The sequence below is a fragment of the Phoca vitulina genome, unplaced genomic scaffold (genome assembly GCF_004348235.1).
Source record: "Phoca vitulina isolate PV1807 unplaced genomic scaffold, GSC_HSeal_1.0 scaffold1, whole genome shotgun sequence".
NCBI lineage: Eukaryota > Metazoa > Chordata > Mammalia > Carnivora > Phocidae > Phoca > Phoca vitulina.
This window is the reverse complement of record NW_022589704.1, coordinates 62,244,583-62,257,075: the sequence shown is the minus strand read 5'-3', so window position 1 is coordinate 62,257,075 and position 12,493 is coordinate 62,244,583. Positions and strand designations below refer to the sequence as shown.

Genomic DNA, 12,493 nt, shown 5'->3' with positions numbered 1-12,493 from the left:
GCTTCAGAGGCACCCACAGTGAAAAAGGAGGCCAGCAGAGGCCTGTGAATTTTACGTAGGAATAAAAACAATCAGATACTAGGAACTACATGTGCTAGATACAGGTTTTCTGCTGTGATGGGAGAGAGAGAGGAAGTTGACTGGAATTCATCTGAGAAGAATTCAGGAAGAGATACACAATCTTTAGCAATGTTTTGAAGGATACGGGCAGCTGGGCCAGCTCTCGGTACCTTGTAGGTAGCCTAACTCTCTTGTGAACGCAGGTACCTAATACCTCTGTCCAAATAGGCAATGTCAGTAGTTCTCTGGGGAAAGGAGACTGATACAGCCAAGTACAGTTTAATCTGTTTTTTAGCTGAGGCTTCCTTCAGAGGGGGGAGCTGTTGTAAAAATAAGCCTAACACTCTTAGTGAAAAGAAAAGGCCTGAATTCTGTTCACTTGGGGGCAGAGGTCTAACACACTTGCAGGGACACATGACTGTGGTTCCTGTGAAATTAGAAAGCAGTCTGTAGGACATCTTCTGTGACAGTGCAAAATGTTTGGTCTATTAAATCTATGCAAATAATATTTACCAAAATAAAGTCATGTGGAGAATTTTGTGATGGTGTTAAGTTGTAAGTTTATTTCTTCGGTTGTTCTTGCATAGAATTTTTCATTGTCATTACCAGCGTAGAACACGTACTGGGATCATCTGGGTACATGCTGGCCTGATTCACCCAGCAGAGGGTGCAAGGTCGGAGAGGGTCTGCCCCCTGAATTCACGGTGTTTATGATGGAGCCAATATGAACCTTCAAGTAGTGGATGCCAAATACCCATCTAACCTGGTTATACCCCTGCATCTGGTGGAGGGAAACTGGCGATGTTGGTAGACTTTGTGTTCCCCAGGGAAGGTTTCTTGCGGGAAGAAACTCTGTTTCATTTAAATTCTTCCCCATTCATTGTCTCTTGGTCCTTTAAGTGCCATATTTGAAGCAAGAATGTTGGTAAGGCATGTTCTATGAGAAATTTTTGCAGAAACTGAATACATTTAGACACTGTCTTCAGATATGGGAAGGAGCACCACACAGAGGAAGAAGGAGGCTTGCCCTATGATGTTCTCAGATGCAGACTAGGTCTAATGGTAGAAGGTATGCGGTGGGTTTTGATTTCATCTTAGGTAAGCCTGCCCCACAATGCAGTGGATCATTCCCCATTGATCAGAGGTGTTCAGTCCATGGTTGTGGCCCCCTGGCAGAGATGTAGGGTTAGGAATCCCCATGCTGGAGGTGTGGAAAAGGGAGAAATAGTGGTGAAGAAGAGATGGGATAAGCTGGCCCCTTCCATTGCTTAGATTCCAGTCACCCTGACTGAACACAGCTTGTCAAAGAAGCTCTTATTAAGTTTCTAGTTCAAGGTCAAATGGGGAACAGGAGGTCAAATGGAGAACTAGGAGTGTATCTTTAGCTTCACTTATTTTTATACCCAAATACTCCTGAATATTGTTTCCAGTTTCCAGAAGTGTTACTGCAAACTTTTTGGGTAATATAAGACCTCACTTCTTTAAGAAAAACAATAACACCAGCAGCAGCAACAACAAAACCCACTTCACACCATTTTAGTTTGATTCTATTTGATACGAGTTCAGTTGTGTTCACAATGCTGAGCCATTCAACTGCCTTTCTTCAAAGCCCTCTGAAAGTCTACCTCCTGTAATCAACACTTTATTATCCCCTTTCTCACTCCTCAACAGAAAAGTGAGTAAAACTATCTGTTACCACAAAATATTGATCTATCTAGGTTTCCAGTTTATCCTGTTTATAAGAGTCCGGAATAAGGTGCACTCAACAACCAGGGTTTTCCTTTAAGGTGCTTAAAGTGTCCACTTTTTGCTCTCTTTAACATTTTCTGTGCCTGTCTGCATGAGTTGAATGTGTACCTTTCTAGACCTCTTTGTCATCTTGGGAGTTATCCTGATATCCCTTTACCCACCCAGCTGTGCCTCATTTTCTAGAAATTTACTCACATGGCCAAATGATGTATCCACAGACCAATTTGAAACTAGACCTTTTGCAAGCGAACTCCTACAAACTGTCATCGGTGTTAGCAGAACTTGAGCAAAGACCTCAACCCAGCCATCCCTGTAGTAACTCCATCTTCAAGTGGAAAGAAAAGGTAAACATTTAAGAGACGAGTTGTAATTTCTTGACGGGGCTTGCTGTATGGAGTGGCTTCAAGTAGTACCAGGGCAAAAAGGCTATTAGGAATTATATATGCCCTATATCTCAAATCCCAATGTGGAATTTTAAGATAAATTTATTTTTATTCCTTTTGAGTGCAGTAACAAGAGCTAATTGCAAATGAATACATTCTTTGCAGACTAAATACAAGGAGCTAATAACACTTTGGGTTCCTTCTTCCACCTCATGTCTTAACTTTATTCTTTGGACATGCTTTTAGAGTAAAATTTCATACAGACCTAAATCATAAGGTTTTGTGATATGCAATAGTCCCATCCATTTAACAAAGTACATAATGTGGGCAAAGCGTCAGGACAGTTTGAAAAATTCACACCCGTGTATTTTCCCGGCAATACACTAGTTGAATTGAGGATGAGCACGTGAATATACCGGAGTCGCTCCTCCTTGAAGCTGTTTTCCATTTCCTGTCAGAAGGGGGAGCTGTAACCATCTTGTGATAAAGGGATTCTTTTCTTTTCAGGAGACTCAGGACTCGAACCCGATCTCAATCACTTAGAGTCATGACAATTTCACTTGCATTAAAGTTGAATTTGAGGAAGCTCAGCTCTGAATGTTATTATTTGACCTGGAGCTGCCGGTCAGAATCGCAAACGCACGCTGTACCGTGTGGTAATTTTCTAATTCTGAAAATATTACGGCTTCAGAAACGATTAAGATTTATAGCAGAGTTTAGAAAAGTATTGAATAACTTATTTATATGCTCCCCCCAAAATAAAAAAAAATTCCTGAGGAAAACAGGAATGTGGAAGAGTTACTTTTCAAAATTACCTTTGATGACAGTGTTGTTAAAATGACTTTTTCTTCTTCTTCTTCTTCTTCTTTTTTTTGTACTATTTAAACAGCAACAGACACATAGTTATGTAAAAATATCTCGGCCTTTTCTGATGAAGAGATTAGAGAATGTTGTGAGCAGGACATCTTCCGGTGGGCAGAGAATCCCAAGTTCCTCATCTACAGGTAATCCCATGCCCACAATAATTTGGGGCCGGATTCTGTTGGTAAAGCACATTGTGACATTTACATTTTATTTTCAGAGTCACATGGGCATATATCAGCTCAAAGAAATTTGCATTTCGGTTAGCACTGATTAATTTGTTAGCATTTGTGTGCTTTCTGTGCAGATGTAATCCAAAATGTGGGAAGGAATAAAAAAGCAGAGGGTTGGGGGAAAAAAAAGTAAGCTATGAGAAGGTCCCTTAGATGACTAGCATCCATATTATTTAGACAGTCTGCAATTTGCTGCCCATACATTCACCCCTGAACCATTGTGAGAAGCTCTGTTTCCACACCGTTCTCCAAACTTCCATGGAAATCCTGTCCTTTCTGTGAGAAATACGGTGATCCCGAGACCTACCTATTCCCTTTATTCAGCTGCCTGACCTTAGCTATTTGCCAAAGCACACCCCCCACTTTTCACCTTTCAACACTCACACACACACTCACATACACATTCACACACATCATTGTCCCTTGTTTAACTATAGTTTCCGTAACCTTGATTCTTGAGTTTCTTGATGAGAAGTTGGCAGGAAGAGTTTCAGGAAAACCCGGGACATAATCGTCTACATGGTGTAGTAAAGACTCACCGTCACAATGTTTAAAAAACAGTTCCATCAGAACCTCAGGATGATGGAAGCAAGCACGTGCTCCAAGGCCCCTATCTCTACCTGAATGGCAAAACTGGTGTGTGTTTTCCAAAACATGCGTCAACTACCATACGTATTAGCTAACTGATGTTGATAAAGAAGTTCATGTGGGAAACAATTTTAAATTATCTTTATTATTTTTTTCTCCAGACTTATTATGTTCCACATTATCATACAGTTTTTTATTATATCATATACCTAGTCCATACACATAGTAGTGTATCATAAATGGGTACTATACCAAGGAATGAATATTGTGTGAAATTACAAACTTTCCTTTTGAGAAGATGTCAGTATATTTAGGCTCTGTACCACACCATGAAATAACTCAAGAGCTTCCCATCATATTCATCTTGCCTACTGACACAGCATTAGTAATTATAACTGGATCCAACTTTCAGCCTCCGGTGTGGCCCAGCTCGGCAGTGGTCTTTGCAAGGCTTTATATTCTTTTCAAGCCAGACAAGATGATGAATTAAATTTGGAAAAAGGTAAGAATCATTTTCAAATAGTTTGATCGCCTTACCATGTTGAGATCTTTCACTTGTAACACTCCTGTCTTTGTTACAACAGCCTTACAAGTTACTACAACATCAAATCATCTCAGGTTTATAATCACCCTTTTTGAGACATAAAGATAAGGCACGCCAAAAATAAAAGTCACATAATAAAAATAACTAACATTTATTCAGTGTTTACTAAGTGCTAGACATTGCTGCAAGTACATTGTCCCATTTAAAGTTCATAAAAGCCCTTTGAGGTAGGTATTATTGTTTATTCCCATTTTATTGTTGAGAGACTGAGGCATAGAAAGGTTAAGTACTTTGGCTGAAGTTACAGGAAGTGATAGACAGGCTCTGAACTCAGAAACCCAGAGTCATGCTTCTTATCACAGTGCTAACTGGGATAGAGTGTCGGTAATGGAAAGTTATTAGAAAGGTGGCCCCACCTTTTTCTTTTTCAGAAAACTAAACACACAGGAATGTGAAATGATTTCCTCTCATGGCTTAGGGTAAGCGTGAGTTCTAGAAGTCGGATCAGAGAACTCCCAGCTTAATGTTTCTCCCACTTACCTCTCAGAAAAGTGGTTTATGGCCAGTCTAGGAAATGACCCCCTTCTCTGTGTCACAGATTTTTGTTGAACATGGAAAGGTGTGCTGTCATGAGTTACCCTCATCATTAAATAAGAAATAGTCACTAGCCTCAACTTTCTTTGTGTGTCCAATTAGCAACCATATTTGGATGTTAAAGCTAAGGCAGAGATCCGGAAATGAAAAGGTGAGTGAAAGAGAGTTGTGTTGTAGGAGAGAGCTTAGCCAACAGGAAGTCACGATGGATTTTGCAGCCATACAACAGGGACACCACGTACTTGCTATTGGTTAACGGATGCTTCCTTTTCAGTTCACCAGCCAGATTTCTTCCAGCAACTACTTTTCCTTCTAGCTCAGAAATAAATAAAAATAAGAAAAAAGGAAATAGAAAGTAGACCTCTCTTCCATTCATCTTAAATCAATGTTGCCTTTATTTAAAAGTAGGAAGTGTTCTGGAAGTCACTTTGTTCCTCATCATGTCATCCTAGGTTTACCCTACAGCAGTAAATGAGTAAATGAAATGCTGTATTCCCACTTCCCATGTGAATAAAAAACACATTTCCCAGATGCCACCTAGACCCCAGGGCCTGGCTTTGAGTTACATAGGTACACAATAAATTGATTCTCTTTTTTGTCTTCAGTTCTGTTGGCAGCAAAGTCTACTTATACTTTATATTGTAAGTAGGTTCTTTAAGTAAACAGAGCCATCGGAGGCTTGGGGAACCTGGCAACAAAACTTTAAATTATTTGTTTGAATTCCTGTTAGTAGACTGTGTCGATATGCTGATCGGAGATCTGCTGACCTGAGAGAACTCATTGGAGGTAGAACTTAGGCTGAGAATGATCTCCTGTAAGAATAAAAAGTGATTTATGAGAGAGGTGGGATGGAAGAGGGGTGGACAGTCCTTTACCTAAGAAAGAAAATAACTGGGGAAGAGAATGAAAGAAAGACTGAAAAGTTACCTCAGAAGGATGCTCAAGATCGAGGAGCTCTTGGATCCTGAAGGAAGATGATGTTTCTGCTTTGATGTATAGTCAACAGCCAGAGGGGAAGGACTCTTTCTCACAAGAGAAGGATTTAGCCAGAGGATTTGGGGCACCAGGTTAAGCTTTAGGGTTATTAATATCAGAATAGTATTATTTAAAAAGAGGGAACTAGAGAAGGGCCATGTGTTTCTTAGGAATCTGTGTATTTGATTCATTGCTTTAAAAAGTATTGTCTTCAAATGGATATTTTATTAAAGCGATCTACATTGCTGAACGGGGAGTTGTGTTTCTGTGCAAAGCTGTGAGTTGGAACTTTGGACTATAAAACTGGCTCATGTAATGGAGAGAAGCTGTCTTGATCTAAAGAAAAGTCTGGTAGCTGAGACATACTCCTCACAATCACCATACCAGACTATCTCGGCCACCAACATGAGAAACCCTGAAAACACAGACACTGAGAAAAGTTTGATAGGCTGTATCCAGAGTAAGCCATCCAGCACAAGAAGTATATATGATCCCATATGATACTGTTTTTAATGAAACTATCTTATGGCATAACTTGATTGCCTATTACCTTATTCTTTTTAATATTCTCTGCATTATGCCTGCTTTATACAGAAGTGTTTGATAAATTTTGCTTCATCTGAATCATGTGCAGAGAATGATGCTACCAAGTAACTCCTTGAAAGCAGAATCTCCTTAAAACTGTCCTACCAGCTAGGCTCGGGCATGTGCTTAAATAGCAAAGAGCCATTTGTCTAACTAAATATGCATTTTCACAGGCGACATTGTGACTATATACAGGAAACAAGAAGAAGGATGGTGGTTTGGCTCCCTGAATGGAAAAAAGGGCCATTTTCCTGCTGCTTATGTGGAGGAGCTCCCTTCAAATGCTGGGAACCCGGCTACCCAGGCATAAAACAAGATTCCGAACACACCGCCTTCCTTTGTCAGCTGTACAGGGCAGTGCAAATAAAGATAAATGCTGTAATCCTTACAAATAGAGAATGGAGTCTTACCCGTGTGTCACCACACTTTGCACTCTTGCTTGTTTGCTTGAAACAGAATCAGAAGATGGAAAGTGGAGGGAGGCGGGAAAGAGGCCCCACAGCAACTAGAGTTTTCAAATCATCTAGAGATGCCCCAACACAGCCCCCGGGGTCACACAGGGAGAGAGACGGAGTTCAGACTGTTCAGCCACTTGCCTGAACTCACATAGTTTTCTGGTAGCACCACAGAGATTAGGACTTAGATGTCCTTTTCGTCTGGATTCTGTGGCAACAGGCCAGAGCAGGCCTGTGAGGGGTTTAGCAGGGCCCGGGAGGTGAGGAAGAACAGATTAAGAATGAGATGAAGAGCTCAGCAGAGCCTGGCAGGTCAGACTCCAGGTTAGGAGAGGGTAGAATAGAGGATCGGGAGCTGAGGCCAAGAGTCCCGATGATCAGAAGAGGGGATGGTAGACAAGATGTCTGGCTACTAGGCAGGGGAGCTCAGTGTAGAATGGAGTTCCATCCTCAGCCAGCAAGCTTTTGAGGCAGTGGCTTCTTATATACGCCCTGTGCACACCCAGAACTGCTCTTAGAAGGGAGGTCAGGTGTGAGCCGGAGATGGCTCGGGATCTGAGAGCAAGAACGAAGTGGCTAGGAAACGGTTAGGAAGGAGACAGTGCCTGAAATCTCTTGCCTCCTTGTCCATTTGGAAACTTCATATACCAATTTAGAGATAAGAAATTTGCACTTCCCAAGTAGGTCATTACGAAAAGAATACCCTAAGCAGCTTCTTAGTGAAAGGAACCTTAAATGCTAACGAGTCTCTCTGGATCGAAAGTTCTAGAAACCAACATTTACTGTTAAAATGGAATATTTAGAGAGAAGCAGCTTTATGCTGCTTCCCCAAATGCCCTTTAATGGGAAAACATTGGGGCTGAGAGAGGGTAGGCCTCAAATTTTTCCCAAGGGGAACATTTCAGAATGGAGAGAAGTGGTACAGCAGCGTCTTTCAGAAAATGACCTAAATCAGCCTGGAGATCCCACTCTCCTGAATGGAGGGTTATAGTGTTGATAGAAACATCCAGGCATATTTACTCTTGTACCAGATAGTGTGACATTAGAGTAATTAAAATCCATTTCATTACTCTTGTGCCACCTACCTCTTTTTTTTAATTTATTAAATTTTGCACTTTCAAAAGGAATTTTTCAAACCAAGGTACATATATTTTTTATATTCTGCACCATTACACTTCTATAGCAGGAATAGAGATATTTATAGACATAGATACCAGATCTGAAGGAGCTCCAGTAAAATTTGTTATGTAAGACATAACTTACAACCTAGAAGAACAGATCAGAAGTTTTAATGTCATCCTTAATGGTGTACTAATGAAGGCTTTCTACGTGTAGAAAGTTGGCTGAGTAATAGGCCATTAGACCATGAACGGAAAATTGAAATTTATATTTCCTCTTCATCTTCCTTCTTTCCACTAAGCCTTGATGTATAAAAAATTGTGTAGCAATTGACTACAGCCTACAACAGATCATTTGTGTAGAAAAAGTAATGATAATGGTGGCTGGGCCCTAAAGCTCCATTGGAAGTAATTTTCAAAGAAAGATGCCCCTCTACCTTTGTAAATCTGTTTTACTTTGTGAAAACATAAATGGTTTTCCTGTTTTGTAACATTGCTGCAAATTCTTTTTGCACCTGTGACATAGAAATTTTAACGTTCAAGGAAATACTATCGTCAAACTATATGTACAAATATAGTTGGGTAGAGCAGACTTGTTGAATATCGTTTTAGTAGGGCAAGAATTTTCTGATTGGACAGGTGGGAATGGTATCCCTTACATTTAGATAAAAATTAAGTGTATATTGTGAAGATTAATGATGTACACAAGTCTTCCATACAGAATAAAATAATTTTTAATATTAATAATTTTAAACTCTTAGTTAGGCTTTCATAATTACATTCCATTATGCAATTTCATATGTCAGGAAGTTTTTAGCAACATCAACAGCCTGACATATAAGCAGTAGAGGTCTGAGCCAGATTTTCACTGAAAACATCAGAAGGCGTTATTCTACTTTATCTTCTTTCTAATAGAATACAAGCTGATTTATCTATCATATTATCAACCAGAAAGATCTATTAATTTCATCATTTTGCATTTTTAATTGCCCATAATAATTAACATTTATAATGACAAAAAGCACTTTAATCACTTAAAGTGCCTTCTGATCTATCAAAAAGTAATATAATATCCAGTTTGGGGTAAAGTAAATTTTATTGCATAGTATTATAAGGCTTTAACTGACAGTAATTTGAGTATCGTGTAACTTTGTTCTTCCCTCCAAAAAATTCCCACCTCCCCCAAAGTCTTGATGGCCTTGGCGGGTAATCAGCCTAACTTAGAACAAGAAAAGTGCATTAGAATCAAATAACATGTCCTATTGTCTTTGGCAAAGTTACACAGGAAGAGTGGATAACCCAGGAAAGAGAGGCTTGGAGGGGTGGCAGGGGGCAAGATCAGGTGGTACTGGGACTTGGACCAGGGTTGGGGACACAGCAGAGAAGAGCAGGAACCTTTTGTAGAGGGAGTACAGCTACAAGGATAGAGCTACATGGATAGTGTCAGAGATTCCCGTATGCTGGGCTCCAGAATGGCGAGCCGGGCTCCCAGGCTGCCCACTGGGCAGCACCACGGATGAGAAATCAGCAAGCCAGAGAATCCAGGCTGTGCTTATGCAGATGGGAGCTCAGTTTAGGGAAACTACGGGGATGCGTGGGTGCCTGCAGCTGGGGAAATCTGCCCAAGGGGGAGAGCGAAGTAGCCACTCACATGAGGGGTCATGGGAATGGGAGGAAAGTAGCTTTGGCCTGAGGTTGGAGTAAACAGACTTGCACAGAATTATACAGTGAAAGCCTCTTTCTCAGAGGAACTGTGGAATAAGGAGAAGCCGACCTGGGAGAGAAAGGAAACTAACCTGGCTAGACAAAGACCTCCACAGCCGAGGGCTAATGATGGAGATCTGGGGACACAAAGGGAGTCGCTCCAAGGGAGTGCCTAGAAAGGACTGGAGCCTGCCTAGCCAGGTATTTGCCATGGCAAATGTGTTGCTGATCTCAGTTTCAGCTGGCTTCTAACTTGAGTTTTTCTGCTACTCCAGAGATTCTCCAGCGGTAGCACTGAAACCAGCAGCACCGATGTAACCTTGCACTAAGTTAGAAATGCAAATTTTCGGGGCGCCTGGGTGGCTCAGGTGGTTAAGCGTCTGCCTTCGGCTCGGGTCATGATCCCAGGAAGGGTCCTGGGATCGAGCCCCATATCAGGCTCCCTGCTCTGCGGGGAGTCTGCTTCTCCCTCTGCCTCTGCCTCTCCCCCTGCTCATGCTCTCTCTCTGTATCTCCGTGTCTCAAGTGAATGAATAAAATATTTTTAAAAAATGCAAATTTTCAGCTCCCACTTTACACTGGGTCAGAAACCCAGCCATCTGTGGTTTAGCAGGCGCTCCAGGTGATTCTAATGCAAGTTTAAGTTTGAGAACCACTGCTTACTTGAAGGAATCCTGATAATAGTGTCTAAACTACAGCAGACACTCCAGCGAAGGAGCACCATTGAAGGAGAAATATATCCAAGGAGTCAGCTCTAAAATAGAAATATCCCCTCCTTTTGACCAATAAGTTTTAAAAGATGAGTGGTGTTGGGGACTTTGTTGAAGCAGTCTTTCTCCCTTGTGGGGGCTGCTCTACCTAGGGGCCCCTTTTCCTCTTCTTTCTCATGTTCACCCTTGGCCCAGGGAAGAAGGAACACTTTGGACTACATTACACTCTCTCAAAAGAGACTCTTCTTCCTCTTTCTCAGCCACTTACTTCATAATCTCATTGGCAAAGAAAGCATGGGATGGGCCATATCTTGATACTAGAGAATGAGAAGCAAACAGCTCTCCCCTCTCAGTCCATTCCTCTGTACTCCCTACTCCACCAACCAGGGTCTGGAAGCGGATAATCCTCCTTCTGACTTGTGATCGGAAGGTCAATAGTAGCCTCACACGATGCCACCAATGCCTATGTCATTCACCTCATTTCATCTCCTCATGCAGGCATTTTATCACCTCACATCATCACAAGAAGGGTGAGTACAATACAGTAAGATACTTGCAGAAAGAAAGACCACAACTTGTATTCACATAACTTTTATAATGGTATGTTGTTATAATTGTTCAATTTTATTATTAATTATTTTGTTAATCTCTTACTGTGCCTAATTTATAAATTAATCTTTCTCATAGGTATGGTATATACTGGGTTCAGTACTAGCTACAGTTTCGGCATCTACTGGGGGTCTTGGAACATATCCCCGTGGATAAGGGGGCAACTACTACATTTTGTTGGTCATAATGAATAATGTTGTTACAGACATTCATGAACAAATTTGGGGGGGAAATTCATTTCTTTTGGGTAGATACCTAGAAGGAGAATTGTTAACTGTGTATTTAACATTTTTTTCCTGTGTATTTAACTTTAAAAACAATCCTACAAATTGTTTTCCAAAGTAACGATTTTATTTTGCATTTCCACCAGCAATGTATGAGAATTCCAGATGCTGCATACCCTTGTCTGTACTTGATATTATCAGTCTTTTAAATGTAGCCATTCTAGCAGGTGTATTTTAATTTCACTGTGGTTCTAATTAGTATTTTCCTAGTGACTAATGATGCTGACCATCTTTCCATGTGCTTGTTGACTATAAATTCGCCATTCTCATCCAATTCACTAGCAGGTTTTCATGAATAAACATTTCCCAGGTTGTTGCTTGCTTTTGGGATGGTTGTTGCTTACCCTGAAATGGTCATTTTAACAATTTGCCAGTTTATATATGGTTTCTGTGGGGCAGAATAGCCCAGCCTTCTCACATCACCATTGTCAGGAGTAGGGTCTTTCAACTAGATTTGGAAGGGTAAATAGAAGTTACTGTACAGTGTGGCTGGAACATTATAGATCTGTCACTTAAATTCTAGGTCTTAAAGACAACAAGTCCTTTTCCTCGAAGAGTCTCAGTCTCACTTTTGTAAGGGAAACAGGCCAGTTAAAAAACATAATACACTGTGATAAATTCTATAATAGGGCTACATCAAGAGGGGTATGAGAACATTTAGGAGAGGCATTAATCAGGTTGAGGAGGTTGGGGAAAGTGAGCTGAGGAACACTTAAGCAAATGAGAAAGATGGGGTGAGTTACCGGAAGCTGAGAAAGAAGGGGCTGCACCTTACCACTGGAAAATACACATGTACAACATTTATCAGGCACTAGGCCACAGAGTAAGTCTCTAGAATTGTCTGACCACAATATAAGCTGGAAATTATTAAGAAAAGGATAATTTAAAAGGCATCTGCATTTGGAGAACACACATACATATACCTGCATGCACATAAGCACATGGATGTACGTGCACACACACACACACACACACACACACAAGCACACATAAACTTCTAAATAACCCATGGTCAACAAAGAAATCTTAATGGAAATTAGA

General features: G+C 40.8%; 1 protein-coding gene across 2 annotated transcripts in view; it reads left to right on the top strand.

Annotated features, from left to right (window-relative positions):
• NOSTRIN (nitric oxide synthase trafficking) overlaps window positions 1-7,441 on the top strand; it is a 60,974-nt gene extending 53,533 nt beyond the window's left edge. For both annotated transcript variants that reach the window (XM_032408674.1, XM_032408683.1), the window contains 4 exons: window positions 2,028-2,153; window positions 3,082-3,196; window positions 4,287-4,376; window positions 6,746-7,441. In XM_032408674.1, coding sequence (XP_032264565.1) covers window positions 2,028-2,153; window positions 3,082-3,196; window positions 4,287-4,376; window positions 6,746-6,882 — 468 coding nt within the window. In that variant the 3' untranslated portion in view covers window positions 6,883-7,441. The remainder of the gene's footprint in view (window positions 1-2,027; window positions 2,154-3,081; window positions 3,197-4,286; window positions 4,377-6,745) is intronic.
• The last annotated feature ends 5,052 nt before the right edge of the window (window positions 7,442-12,493 follow it).